Source organism: Nuphar pumila, chromosome 1 (assembly GCF_984573655.1).
Source record: "Nuphar pumila chromosome 1, dmNupPumi1.hap1.1, whole genome shotgun sequence".
NCBI lineage: Eukaryota > Viridiplantae > Streptophyta > Magnoliopsida > Nymphaeales > Nymphaeaceae > Nuphar > Nuphar pumila.
In genome coordinates, this window is record NC_143249.1 from 14,071,754 (window position 1) to 14,086,564 (window position 14,811).

Sequence of the window (14,811 nt, forward strand, 5' to 3'; positions counted from 1 at the left end):
TATTTGACCAAACTCATTACATGTCAAAAGCCAAATAAATCAGTGGGACTAAGCTGTGCATTTTAATAACAGCTGCCCTAACCTAAGAATGAAAATACCTTCACAGTCAAGATAAATACCAAACATGCCCACCTATACCAATTTTACCCTTACATGAACCTCTATTTATCAATCTGCTATCTTTCCTAAAAACCAAGGTCTTTGCCTCCTTAAGACAAACCCATCCTTTGACTTTTACAAATGTACTGATTAAGTCTTTTACCCAAATTACTCTTACTCTTTGGCGATAATGGCGATTATGTTTCTGAAATACAACGGATCCGAACTAGGGGTGGCAAAATCTGACACGACCCGCCAACCCGCTTCTTAGGTGGGTTCGGGTTTGGATTAAACAGGTTCGTATCGTAAATGGGTCGACCCTCCTAACCCGTTTATTAAATGGGTTGGGTTTGTGTTAGGGGTATGCCAACCCGCCAACCTGGCTGACCCGTTTAATAAATGGGTTAGACGGGTGGGTCAACCCATTTACCCGACCCCAACCCGGCCGCTAACACGAACCCAATCCGCCTGCTAACCCGTTTACCCGACCCAACCCATTTATTAAACGGGTCGGTCGTTTAATAAACGGGTCGGGTTCGTGTTGAGGTATGCTGACCTGCCAACCCACCGACACGACCCACCTACCCGACCCGATTGCCACCCCTAATCCGAACCAAACCCAATTTCAAACATTTTAAGAAATGATTTCAATGAGAACCCATCATTCATCAATATTAAACATCAATTCTAATACAAGACTCATATTTATTTAAATAATTGTCATAATAAAGGATCTGAAAATCCGGGGCGTTACAAAAATGACTTCAAATGAATCGAATTAATAACTGACTAAATTGAATTTGATATGACAGCAAGAGATCAAATAAGATGATTTGGAATCGCATTATCTTGACCGAGGATCTTAGGTTCAAATCCCATCTGTGGAACCTCGTAGTTTGACTTAAAAAAACAAAAAAAAAAACAAAGAGAAGAAGAAGAAACAAAGTCTGCATTGATATATCGCCTATGCTAAAGATGCAACTTTTGTTCCAACTCAGCCCAACTAATCTCAGACTGCTTACATGGTATACACCAATGTTTGCCATATTCGGTGCTCTCGCTTTTACTAGATCATGATACAAAAAGATCGGTGGAATCATATTGAATATTTGATGATGCATTCTATATTTTATTAAAAAAGTAAGTCATGTTTACATGTTGTCTAACCAAATCAAAGATGCAGTTTAATTGAATTCAAATATAAAGGCTTTTTTTTTTTTTGCTAGGCCATACATTGGCAGAGTTTCAGTTGGTAAAACTCTCGAGGTTCTCTTGACCCAGCTTTGACCTTTTGACAATGGATGCCCCCGCGAGTTTTGAACTTGTGACGCGTCATCAGCTTGGTAACTTTAACAAGTCACCCCCTGATAAGTGGAGCCCTTATATCAACGGGGGCTCTGCGTGGTTGGTAGTAGGGATGGCAGTGGACCGGGGGAAAGCGGGGCCCCGCCTCGCCCCGTTTGGACCGGGGATGAAGGGTATGAAACGGGGATGGAGGCGGGGACGAAGGTTAAAATCCATCCCCGTCCGGGGGTGGAGGTGGGGACGAAGGTTAAAATCCATCCCCGTCCGGGGGTGGAGGTGGGGATGGACGTGCACTTTTCCCTGCCCCGCCCCATCCCCGTTTGAACCGGGGATGGAGGACATGAAACGGGGATGAAGGCGGGGGGTGGAGGATAAAATCCATCCCCGTCGGGGATGGAGAGGCAGGGGTGGAGGATAAAATCTTGAGGCGAGGCGGGGGTGGAGGCCTTGTCCCCCACCCGCCCCGCCCCGCCCCACTGCCATCCCTAGTTGGTAGGAGCTGCAAGTGCAGGTCTCCTTGTGGTGGGTCGTTGCAGGTTCAAAACCCAGTGGTACGTTGAATAATGACTGGTGGAGGTCTGCTTAACCCCAGCTTGCCTTTCAAAAAAAACGTGGAGCCCTTGCGGACAATTCAAATCTAGGGTTTGATGAACAAAGTAACAAAATCCCGGTCTAATATAAGTAGCTGATTATCCCAATGTACTGTACATTGACATGTTTCAGTTTGATCTTATTGGATTTAGAGTCGGATTTAAATTTGGATTTGGACTCTGATATAAACAGGCCCAACCTAAATCTTAATCTGATTACTTGATTTTAGGGGTGTCAACGGGTTGGGTTTGGTTTGGACCCCGGTGAAACCAGACTTGGACCTGTTTTTTGGGTATATTGTCGGGTCTGGATTCAGGTCTAATCGTGTCCACTATAAGAAAAACCATACTCGAACCTGATAAGAACTACATGAACCAGACCTGGATCATACCCGGTAAACCCATATTTTTTTTATCATTTTTACATTGAAAAATTATGGCTCTTAATCGGAACTCGGGTCGGGTCCAGTTTTGGTATAAAATTTCACAAACTATACCCAGGTCCAAGTATTAATCGGACATTTGGGCCCGGACCTGGGTCTTAATCGGGCCTTCTTATTTATCACCATACCTGGATGCTATAGGGTTTGGTTCAGGTCGGGTCCGGGTAAACCTGACACATTGACATCCTATTTGATTTTCTTTATCAAATCTGGCAAAATGCATTGGGATTTAATTTCATAGACTCATATCTGTCTAGGTGGATGAATGGTGGATATTCTTTTAAGAGGACACATGGCCCTTTGGATTGGTCGATCACCAAAGCGAATCACATAAACCTAGGGATGTAAATACTTTGGATTTGGGTAAGATGTAGCTTTTACTGAATCAGACTCATTTTGGCTAATTAAATTCGGATTTGGATCAAGAAAAGCTAATACTGAATCTGGTTATTTACATGTAATTGGATTTTGACGTCCGTTAGAATCAGATATCCATCAATACTGAATCTGAATCTGATTATTAATCAGATTCGATTTTCTCACTGAATCCTACTAATTGAAGCTGGATTTGGGTCGGATGCGATATCCCTAGATAAACCCATCACCTGATCCCATGTAGTAATTTAGGCAAACCACAAACCAATACCCGTTATCTAGCATGAGAGTCGACCCCACTAAAAGGGGTGAAACACAATAATGGAAGTGGGGGATATCCTCCATGGCAATATACTTAATTACATTTTGTTTTTAACAATCTTAGTTGAGCCAATTTTTGAATAACCACCAAACTTTAGTCCTAATCAGAATATCAGCCAAATCTTTTAAGTACCTCGAAACTTTTGATCTGACTTAAACATATAGCCTCATGAATTAACATTCTATTAAATTTATATGACAAAATGAACAAGTAAATAACACTTTGTTTTTGGATTTATAACCCAAAGAAATCGCACCTACTACGAAGACCTGGTTGCGCTGGTTCAGCCTGCCACCACACCTATGATCGTGGTGGCAACAACATAAAACTCCAAGGCTAGGACCCCTGTCCCGAGGCCAATGCTAGGCATTGGCTTGTGCAGATGGGTGATACCCATGAGAATCGAACCTTGATTGTCCGTCTAGCAGCCAAGGACCCACCCCACTACGCCAACCCTCCTTGCGGCCTAAATAAATAACACTTGGGTTTCCAAAAAGAGGCTTGCCTTCATGCTCGTGTCTCCTTCTGATCTAATTGTAAAACCCTTCTTTTGTAATTTTGACTATGAAATAAATAAAACTGATAGGGGTCTGACTAATCCCAGCTTGACTATCGATGCTAGTAATTTTTGAGGCTCAATAGTAAAGTAGTAATAAACATTTGAGACATTTTAAAGGTTGAAAAAAAAAACTTTATATTGAGCATATGAAAAAATCATGTACATATTTACATGGATAACGTGGTAAATTTCAAATCTATAATCAACACTAACCCAAGATTAAATCAAGTTTGGAAGAGAAACAAGGGTCAATAGGATGAAAGTGACAAAAGTTTGGGGGTCTTTTGAAAAATCTTAAAACTGTAGTGAGTATATTAATTAAGATAAAAGGTTCACGGGGCATTTCAAAGTTTTCCTTTTAGTTGGGCCCTGTAGTTGGCAACCACCCTCTCTTTTCCTTTGATGCCAATCGATCCTCGCCAAATTGCGACACCGCGAGAATGCCAACGTCCAATTTCAGGTGGGTTTTTTTCTTCTCCTTTCGTCTCCGATGAGTTTTTCTTTTGGGTTGTCGTAAATCTGCCTTTATTTCCTTTATTGTATGTTGTTTTCTATCTGCATGCGTTTTGGGTACCCTGGAATCATGGACTTAACCTTTTATTTCTTCCGGGCATTTAATCTTCTTCTTGTTGGGTGCTTAATTTTTTCGGTTGTATGGTGAGTGGGAGTTCTAGGATGATGAGTTTGTGAATTTGCTGTGATTAGAATCGTGGGTGTTTTTTTCGTTTCTACTTCTCTTGTTCCTTTTTCTATGTGATCTGAGACTTGCTTATTGTTTTCTTCAATGGAGGAAAGATTTTGAAAATGGCCATTGCTATGTTCTATTAGATTGGTTAGCGAGGAATTGATCATTAGATTGTGGGCACGTAAATTCTGGTTGCAGCTAACTGTTATGGTGCGTTTGTTTACATATTCTAGGACCAAGAATGTGGTGAATTGCTTTTCCCATTGTTTTTGGACAGATGGAATTGTGAAAATTTCGAATTGCGAAGGTGTGGCATGAAACAATGGTTTGAAGCATCCGGGTCACCTTGTTTGCCATGCTTTTGTAGTAATGATGCCAGGGTAAAATTTGGACGATTTATCTGCTGAACGTTGAAATCTGTTAATTCACCATAAAAATTGCCACAAAAATGTCCTATGAATTCTTTTTTTTTTTTAAATATATTTTATTTTAGGAGATATTTTGGTGTCAATAACTCAATTTGATGTATGGAATTAGGAGTTCAGCTATTTGGGCCTTTGGATTGATCCTAATTTTCATGAATGGTTATCATCATTCACATTATCTTTTTTCTGTGCTTCTTTCTCATGGTTCAATGCCCCTCGAAACAGTCAACAAAAGTTTCTCGTCTCAGGAATTAGTCTTTGATGTTATGTGCTTCCATCCCTATAGTGAGAAAACAACTTTCAAACCATTCAAATGCTAGTTGTTTGAATATGAGTCCTTTCAAAAGGTTGATGTGGTTATAAATCATTTGTTTTTGCTAAACATTTTGCCATTTTTAGATCCACCCATCCCGTGCTGTATTCTTGTTTCATTTAGCAGTCTTTGGTTTTACTGGGAAGTTAGATTATAATTTTGTGACAAACTCATTTTCTATGACAACCAAAAAAATTGATGGGTTTGCATTGAGTATATCCAAGTGTGATTTTTCTACCTTTTCCTATTTTATTTTCCATGATCATATTGTCTACAACTATGAGATAAACTGACATCTTTTGCACTTAATAGTAACTCATTGGTATGAATTTGTGAATTTTGTAAACTGCCCTTGATTTGAAAAAAAAAAGTGGTAAACAACTCTGAAACACATGTTCTAACATTGTAACTATACATTATCAAGCATCCTACTTTGTATGACTCAAGCATGTCTTTCTTCAGATTTATGGCTTGCAGCTTGTGGTGGTTAAATATTTAATTTCTTAATGGTGTTGCAGCCAGAGAAATTAATTTTATTTTTGCAAGTATAAAACCTTCACTTAAAAACCCCAAACATTTGCCTCCAGAAAAGGGTTGAGAATTCGTATGCAGAATATGTAGTTGACCCTCTTGTTCTATACCACACCCTAGTCTTGTATTTTGTGGCTTAGAATATCATTTTTTTTGTGGATTTTGTGGCTTAGAATATAAAAATTGGTGGATTCTCCTATGGAAGCAAATGCAAAACTAAGAGCTTTGGATGGGGAAGCATTGGAAAATCCTACTTTGTATAGACAATTGGTCGGAAGAGTGATTTACTTAACCATCACCTGACCAGATATTTCATACGTTGTGCATGTTGTAGTTAGTTTATGATCACCAAGATCATTATATCTGGTTGCAGTGTTAAGGATAATTAGGTATGTTCGAGATACAATGCAATATGGTATGTTCTTCTCTTCTTCTGCTTCATGTGGTCTTAGAGAATATTGTGATGTTGATTTTGGGAGATCCACCAGATATAGATTATCTATATTGGGATTTTGCGTGTTTCTTGGAAGCTCACTAATTTCATGGAAGAGCAAGAAACAACAAAGAGTAGCATTGTCTACAACTGAAGCCGAATATAAAGCCATGACACAGGTGACAATAGAACTTATATAGATCAGATGGTTACTGAAGGATCTTAGTATAGACATTCATGAGAAGACTCCTCTCTATTGTGACAACATGAGTACAATTCACATTGCCAAAAATCCTAAATTTCATGAGAGGACAAAGTGCATAGAAATTGATTGTCATTTCACCAGGCATACCTACGAAGATGGAATAATATCTCTTTCGCATGTGGGAACTAAAGAGCAAGTTGCTGATGTGTTTATCAAAAGTCTTTCACCTTCTCACTTTAGAATATTTCTTTTCAAACTTGGAATGATTCTGTTAGCATCATCTCAAGTTTGAGGGGGACTGTTGGAATGTAATATAGTTTCACGTTAGTCATGTGCTACCCCTCATAAGTGTATATAGTTTAATTTGTAGGGGTATTTATGTAATACTATCTAAGTTAGTTGTGTGGTCAACAAAATTTGTCTTGTAGTGCAACAAAGAAGTTGTTCCCTTATATAGGGTTGTTTTCTCTCGTTCTTCAAATGAATATGATTTTCATTTTCTTCCTCTCTTTTGAGTTCCTCTTTTTGAGTCTTCATTGCTCTTGATACATATCTGTATCCAGTATGAAAAATAAGTCCCTGCTCCTCCTTGTTTAGGAATAATGGAATAGTAGCCTTCAATGGACCTTTGACTTACGATTAGCTAGTTTTATTTCTTGACAAGGTCATACAAGAGATCTAACTTGGGTAAAATATCACCTGACATACTGGAAGTTATGGCTTCAAGCTTAAATTGGCTCATATTATTTCACCTGCAAATAAGGCTCTGTTTGGAAGCTCGAGTTGGAATCAGCGACGGGGATTCTTGAAATCCCTGTTTGTCTCTGCCACTTTGTGTTGCCAATTTGGGACTATGAGCATAGATGGGAGGGGCGCTAACGTTAAAATCTGTGGGTTTTGACTACTTCTGCATGAGGATGTTGTTGAATCTGCTGATGTCGATGCCCCCTCTCGTAGCCTTCCTGACACTGGCTCCCAAGCAGGGCCTAAATAGTGGTGTGATTTACTACATTACTTGCTGCACGCCATTTTATGAATGCATATCGTGCATGGATTTTGTGATGTTCATCAATCATATTTACCTTAAGGGCGGCACTTCTGGTAATTATGATTTTAGCACATTTTATTGTCAGTGTTCTTGTCAGACCATTCAATTCAAAGCTTCATGCCCATTTACTTTGTGTAGTCTTCTTAGGATCTCACTATCACCTTCTTTTAAATGTTTTTAGGTTATTTGTTTCTGGATTTATCCCAAACAAAGTTTATTGTTTCGTACTTTGAGATTCTTGAGATTATCTTATTATATCTTATTTTTTTCTAAAGCATTTTCATTGTCAATTGCAATCCAGATATTTAATATCAGCAGAACCTTGTAAATAAAATCCCCATTACATTATTTCTCGTATGGCATGAGGGAGGTTAAGGAAGACCATGAAATGGAGAGGAAAAATCTTTATGAAATGGAAGGACCTCTTCCTCGTATGAAACCAGTGGACAGATATGGATTTGTTATGCAAAATATCCCTCCAGAAGGCTTGAGCAAAAGCAGGCCAAGCATTGAACAAGAAAGGTATGCATTTTATATCCATATTCAATTTTTTTGTCACATTTGTTTGGAGCCAAAACTGATTTATGGTTTTCTCAAAATTATTCTATTCCTTCATGAAAAATAAGCTCTACACTTATCCTACTATTCTGGATAATGTGAATCAATGCATACTGCCCCTTTGAGTAAATAGGTAGCCAGAGCTTTGGCAGAAAAATGTCTGAAGTGCCATCAACAACAATAAAAGTAGTTGCCATTCAGGCTATTAACCACTTCTCAAAATGCATATCATAAATCTGTAGCTACCAAGATCTATAAAGAAAACACAGTGTCAACATTATACTAAGTGAACAATCAGACAATAAACTGCAGAATCCTAATATGTCCAAGTAGAGAATACAAAGGTTAGGACATGACTTAGATGTTAAACTGAACACAATAATTTTTTATGATGTTCTCAGGTGAGCAAGCAGTTTTATATCTATTTTACCAGTTCTCTGAACTTTAATGTGATGTATCAGTAAATCCACTCTTCTGCATAAGTGGATGTATCCAAACGCCTCAAAGTGTGTCTATCTTCATGGTCTAGTACTATGTCTTTATTGCCTTGCTTTCTTTGTAATTTGTCTTACCATTCAATATTTTTTTCATCTCTTTTTTGTCCCATTTATTACTTATTGTCAGTTTCCTGCATTCATTGTGGTTGCAATTTTTTCTTAGAGAGGAAAGGAGGATTAGAAAGTGGAGGAAAATGATTGGGGCTGGTGGAAGTGATTGGAAACATTATGTTATAAGGAAACCTCTTGTAGTCAAAAGGCGTGTAAGGAAGGGGATCCCTGATTGCTTAAGAGGCCTTGTCTGGCAATTGCTCTCTGGAAGTCGAGATCTCTTGCTAATGAATCCAGGTGTTTATGAGGTATGATTTGCAGTTTATATTTATGAGTTATGCATTTGTGTTTAAGGATGATAAGTTTCTGAGAATTGTAGCATTTTCTTTTTCTTGTAATATTATTAAAGTTCTGTAGAGACTTGTTAATAAGTTGACATGGATGAATTGTTTTCGCTGTTTGAGCAAGCCTGACATTTTTGTGATACAAAGTGATGTGGAATGTTTAAATTTCTTCTTCCTGCGGTGCCAAAATTGAAGCCATTCAAATCTAATTCATACTGCCTTCCACCAGTAATGCTTCTTGATAGTCTGTCTGTCTTAAAGGGTGTATACGTGTATAACGACTTTCTAGAGAATAAAGGTATAGAGACAACATGGACTGATTGGTTCTTTTTCAATTGTCAACCAAATGTTAAAGATGCATCAATTAGGAAAAACATTGATTCTAAGAAACGGAAAATTGTTTGAATTTTTTAATATCAAGTTAATGTTTAGTTTGGTCTTTGCTTAGTAATAGTTGGAGAATATGTCACATGGATACGGATGTGGGAAGGGGATATGGTGCAGATATTCTTGGTATGATGTGGCAATTATCAAAAAGTTAAGACATGTAGACACACACACACACACACACACACACACACACACACACACACATATATATATATATATATATATATATATATATGTATGTATATATATGTATGTATATAGATAGATAGATAGATAAACCTAAAGCAATGAAACATGAATATCATCTCAACTGCTAACTCTTGAACCACAATTCTAAACCGCCATAATTAAAAACATCAAACAATAAACATAGTTGAAATTGAAATGCAATGTAATTGGTGAAAATTTTTAAAGGAAAAAGAGTGCAAGTGCATATAAAATAAGTAATCAAGATCATAAAAGGAAATAGATAAAGTTAATGACACAAGGTTGACTATGTCTGATACTGGTTTGACCGTGCCCATGAAGGTGTGTTCAGGTGTCGTGTCGTGTCAACACAGGTTACACATGCTAACTGAAGTGTCCATGTAACATAGGTTGGTGACCAAGTTACTTAATGTTTTTGTTCTTGTTTCTCTCCTTTTTGTCTGTATACCACTTATGGTATGGAAACTAGTAGCTAAGACCAAAACCAAACTTACTATAGAAGTTGTCTTGTTAATAACTATGTATATATAGTAGAGAGTAGCTGCCTACACAGATCCGTGCCTACCGCCGCCTATGAGGCTTTTGAAGGTTTTTTTTCATGTTTTTCTTGAATCTGACCATACGGCTGCGTTCTATGTGCTTGATTTTATAGGAATCAACTCTTGCATCGTCCGATTCCGACGTGTGGGTGGATTTTTATGAGGTTTGAAAGTTGATGGTGTAAATTTTTTATAAATATCATAAATATACAAGGCTCAAAAAACACATTTTTTTATCGAAAAAGCATGATCCAAGTGTTGTTTCCTAGAATATCGACCATGTTAAACACATCTGCGGGGTCAGATTTGCGAAACATATCTCGAAACCCCCCTGTTCGCTCACGGTAGGCACAAAACGAAATTAGCAGCTACCCTCTCTCTCTCTCTCTATATATATATATATATATAAAGAGGGAGAAAGAGAGGTTGGATGGTGTGCCCCAAGTTTTGGTGTAATAACCAAAATAGCCCTACATATGTGATCTACTTGGTTTGTTTAATAAAAGCATGTTTTGGATCATATCATTGCAGTGTGTGAGGACTTTCGAGGGTATAAAAAATCAACAACTCACAATGCGTCAAAGTTTCACGACTTAAAAAGTCATGATCTTATTTCAAAGAAACACGACCCAATGTATGATTCTTAGCAAACAAACTATCCTTAACACATTTATAGGTTTAGATTGAGTGAAAGAAATGTTTTTGACCCTGGGGCACATTAGGGCACACCATGCAACTTCTCTCTCTCTCTATAGATACACACGCAGTTTTTTCCTAGACATTACCTGTGTCTGGTTTTCATTTTTCAAAGTTTTCCATGTCTACTTACCACAGTTTAATGTTTGTTTTTCTCATCTGTGAATGATCTATTTTCCATCTCAGCAATTAGTTATATACGAAACTTCTGCATCAGAACTGGATATAATTCGGGATATATCTCGAACTTTCCCTTCGCACGTTTTCTTTCAGCAGAGACATGGACCAGGTCAAAGATCTCTATACAATGTTTTAAAGGCATACTCTGTGTATGATAGGGATATTGGCTATGTTCAGGTATGAGGCATTAAATCCAATAGTCAGAATTAGATGCTCAGAATCAATTTTGGGTTTACAGCATATAATTGACCTAGTTTGTGGGACTTCATCAAACAAGCAGGGAATGGGATTTTTAGCAGGTTTGCTGCTTCTCTATATGAGTGAGGAAGATGCATTTTGGCTATTGGTTGCTTTATTGAAAGGTGCTGTGCATGCTCCAATGGAAGGGCTATATTTAGTAAGTCTGCTTAATTTGCAGTGTTATCTTTTATCTTGAGTCGTCTTAGACTCCTTTCTCGATTGATAACTCTCTGTGTTTGTTCTGGAGTTTGGATGATCCTATGTCAATTCAAGATGTGAGCTAACAATTTTTATCAAAAACATTATTATTTCCTGCCACAGATTTAACAGGATGATGCATATTATTGTGCTTTAGTATGGGTCTATTTTAATTCAGGTTTCCAATTTTTATTGTCCATCTGTACCAGTTGAAAATTTTACCCTCACATGTAATTCAATAGTTTTCTACTAACCATATTTTTTGGTATAGCTCTTGGATGATCCTCGAGAAATTTTATGCACTATGGAGTTCCTCTTAGCATATAACCCTTTAAATTTCCTTTGGTGTGTCAAAGTCTTTCAGTCACAAGTGGAATTTATGGTGCCGTTCTATGTTGATTAGTGCTTAATCACTTCTAGATATTAGCAGCTGTATTATTGTTAAAAGCTATACATGATTCAATCTGGTCCACCACTGATTGTGATACAGGCAAATTTTTCTATTTCAATGAAAAGTGCAGGCATAATGGTCAGGAAATTTTTATGATCTTGGAATAGGTTTCAGATGTTTGTTTTTATGATTAACTATGGATTTTATCATTTTTATAACAATTTAACCTTCTGATGATTGGAATTTTTTGCAATAGGTGGGCTTGCCTCTTGTACAGCAATACCTTCTTCAGTTTGAACAATTAGTGAAAGAACTGATGCCAAGACTGGGTGAACATTTTTCTCAAGAAATGATCAATCCAAGCATGTATGCAAGTCAGTGGTTCATAACTGTCTTCTCATACTCGTTCCCTTTCCCTCTGGCTCTGCGGATCTGGGATGTTTTCCTCCACGAGGTTATGCCACAGTTTCATTAAGCTTATTAAATTTTTCTTTAAATGAAGTTATTTGTTCTTATTACTTCAGTGAGAGGTTTAGAATAAAGCTGCCTATGAAATTTCATACATGGGCTATGGTAGCCTATTTAAGTGTGATTTATGTACATGTAATGTACCATATTAGAAGTGTATAGGAGGCTGTCATTTTTGACTTGTATGTAATTTTCCCCTATTAGCTTGTCAATTTTATAATGAAGAAAAACAGGGCTGAGTGGGATTTCGTTAACAGTTCAATGCCTCTCTCTCTCTCTCTCTCTCTTGCGCATGCGCTCACACACGCACTCGTGTGTGCATGTGTAGCATATGTCTTTTTTATCTGACTGTTCACAGTTTGCTAAAGGCTAGGTGGTTTTGCACTTGCTTATTGGGACACCTCTACTGTTCATTCAGTTCAATCACTGTTTTGTTTTGGTGAAATTCAAAATTTATCATCTTTGAAGCTTTCAAATTCACTGTTTTGTTTTATTGAATGAAATAATACAACCACCTTAGTGTTGCCATGTCTTACCAGCAGCCTGGTGTGCTTATCATAATTGCTGCCCATTTCCATTGCAGGGTGTCAAGATTATATTTCAAGTAGGACTGGCGTTGCTTAAATACTGCCATGATGATCTGGTGAGTGCTCCTCTAAAGATCTAATTTTCATTGGGAATGGATAAAATATGATTAACTGATATCATACTTTTCTTTTATCATTAGATCAAATTACCTTTTGAGAAACTTGTGCATGCTTTACGTAATTTCTCAGAAGATGCTCTAAATCCAGACACTCTACTACCAATGACATATTCTATCAAGGTTTGCCTTCCTATATATCAGTTTCTATGATGACTTATTAAATTGTTGGGGAATGATTTTTTTGTTATTTTCTTTTCACAATTTCAACGTTGTTTGCTGTTGCATTATGCCCTTCTTTAAGTTTAATGTTTACTCTGTTATTCTCTTAGTTGTCAAAGGCGCTAGATGGAGAGCCTAGGCAGTGAGCCCCTAAAAAGACTAGGTGAGGCCTAGGCGGTACCCCAAATAATTTTTTTTTAAAAAACATACAAAATATGTAAACAAACTATTAAAATTAATAACAAACATGTATACAACATAAAATCAATATATATAATTAAGTGCACAGATATGTATTGTAAATTTATAATATATGTTTATAATATGTTAATATATATAATTATATACAATTACACAGAAAACATATATATGTGTGTGCAACTGTGCATCAGACCGAGATACTACCTTGGCTAGGCCGCCTAGGCTCTGCCTTTGACAACTAAGTGGAGGGGTGAAAGGAGAAAGAAGAAAAAATAAGGTAAAAAAAAACAAAAAAAGAAGAGAGAATAAAAAAAGAAGCTTTTGAGGCGGGAGATAGAAGAAAAAGAAAGAAAAAAATTGTCCTTGTGGCTTAGGCATGGACAGCCTAGGTAAAAAAACAGGGCCCTACCGCCTAGACCCATAAGCCTAGGCAGTGGCTCTACGCCTAGCCAGCCTAAGCAGAGCCTAGGCGCAGCTTTTGACAACTAAGGTTATTCTCCAATTTAAGGATTTAATTAGTGAGGATCAGGAAGCAAGTTTGTGATTTTCATTCATTAAATGTAACTTGGTTATTGGGTTGAATGTGGTTTTCCCATTTCTCTGTTTAATTATTAAACGGAACTCTAATTTAGGGATCTAGTCAAGACTTGGACATCTCAGAAGCTTAGTTGTGTTGCTCATGAAACTTGTACAATGTATGACAAATCCATTACATTAGATAGCGTTTTTTTGTATCTGCGTAAGTTTTTCCTATTGATCTGTTGATGGTAGCAGATATCTAGGCGTTTGGAGGAGCTCAATTTGGAATATGTGAAAAGTTCCGAACAAGTTGCTCGACAATTTGATGCTTCTTGAAACTGGTAGCAGGATCCTCAGCAGAAGCAATCATCCCTTCGATGTTGATTGCTGTAGTTAATGTGAATTATCCATTACCATGTCCACAACAAAAGGAAGGCCACAAGAAATTCTACAAATTGAAGCACCCAAAATGTATTCTCTCTCTCTCTCTTTACGGTTTAGTGGTTTTACCATGAAACTTGAATTTATTGCAGATACAAATGTGGTGTTCATGTATTGATGATTGCCGGGAATAGGAAATGGGAGAGGGAATAGTCCATTTCATCTCTCCCATGATGATGGTGTTGATTAGAAAACCAACTGGGAGGCTTATTGTGGTTAGGCATTAAACAGAAATGGTGTTGTGGTTTTGTGCTGCCCGCACAGCCCTTTGCCAGAAGGAAACAACATATGACTGCACTCTTGGTTCTCTTGTTGGATATTGCTCTCTCTCTCTCTCTCTCCAACTTGGTTTTGCTGGGAGGAGTTCCTTTTGTGGACCAATCGCCACCTACTGTCTTGAGATACTCTGATAATTTTTGGGGGGATGTTTAAACCATTTTCAATAGGATCCTAGATGCTCGACATAGCTTAAATTGGATTATCAAATCTAGATTTATTTTTCTTACCCTCACTGGATATGAATTTATGTGGCTTTTACCATCAAATGTTGACATAGTGATCAGGACATGACGGCGTACATACCAATTGACAAAATATAAGGTGCCTTTGAAATATTTTTATATCGCAACTATGAGGGATTGGATTTGAGATACGAGGAGCTCGTATTCCTGACCGTGGTACATGAAGCTTAAC

At 37.5% G+C, this 14,811-nt stretch overlaps 1 protein-coding gene across 2 annotated transcripts; it reads left to right on the top strand.

Moving 5' to 3' along the window:
* Positions 1 to 4,049: 4,049 nt before the first annotated feature.
* LOC149848047 (uncharacterized) lies at positions 4,050 to 14,573 on the top strand. Of its 2 annotated transcripts, XM_090016580.1 has the most exons (9): positions 4,050 to 4,153; positions 7,635 to 7,855; positions 8,552 to 8,747; positions 10,802 to 10,972; positions 11,076 to 11,192; positions 11,881 to 12,078; positions 12,676 to 12,735; positions 12,820 to 12,918; positions 13,933 to 14,573. In XM_090016580.1, exons 2-9 carry the CDS (start codon positions 7,695 to 7,697, stop codon positions 14,011 to 14,013), a joined length of 1,083 nt encoding a protein of 360 aa, XP_089872706.1. In that variant the 5' UTR covers positions 4,050 to 4,153; positions 7,635 to 7,694; the 3' UTR covers positions 14,014 to 14,573. The 2 variants fall into 2 exon arrangements, with proteins under 2 accessions (XP_089872706.1, XP_089872776.1); XM_090016650.1 differs by lacking the exon at positions 4,050 to 4,153 and having other exon boundaries at positions 7,349 to 7,855.
* The last annotated feature ends 238 nt before the right edge of the window (positions 14,574 to 14,811 follow it).

Bases quoted from the DNA above. Each gene is read 5' to 3' on its own strand.
- LOC149848047 (XM_090016580.1), top strand. From the start codon at position 7,695: ATGAGGGAGGTTAAGGAAGACCATGAAATGGAGAGGAAAAATCTTTAT. The intron at 7,856-8,551 runs GTATGCATTTTA...ATTTTTTCTTAG, and splicing joins CCAAGCATTGAACAAGAAAG to AGAGGAAAGGAGGATTAGAA. The intron at 12,919-13,932 runs GTTTGCCTTCCT...TGATGGTAGCAG, and splicing joins CAATGACATATTCTATCAAG to ATATCTAGGCGTTTGGAGGA.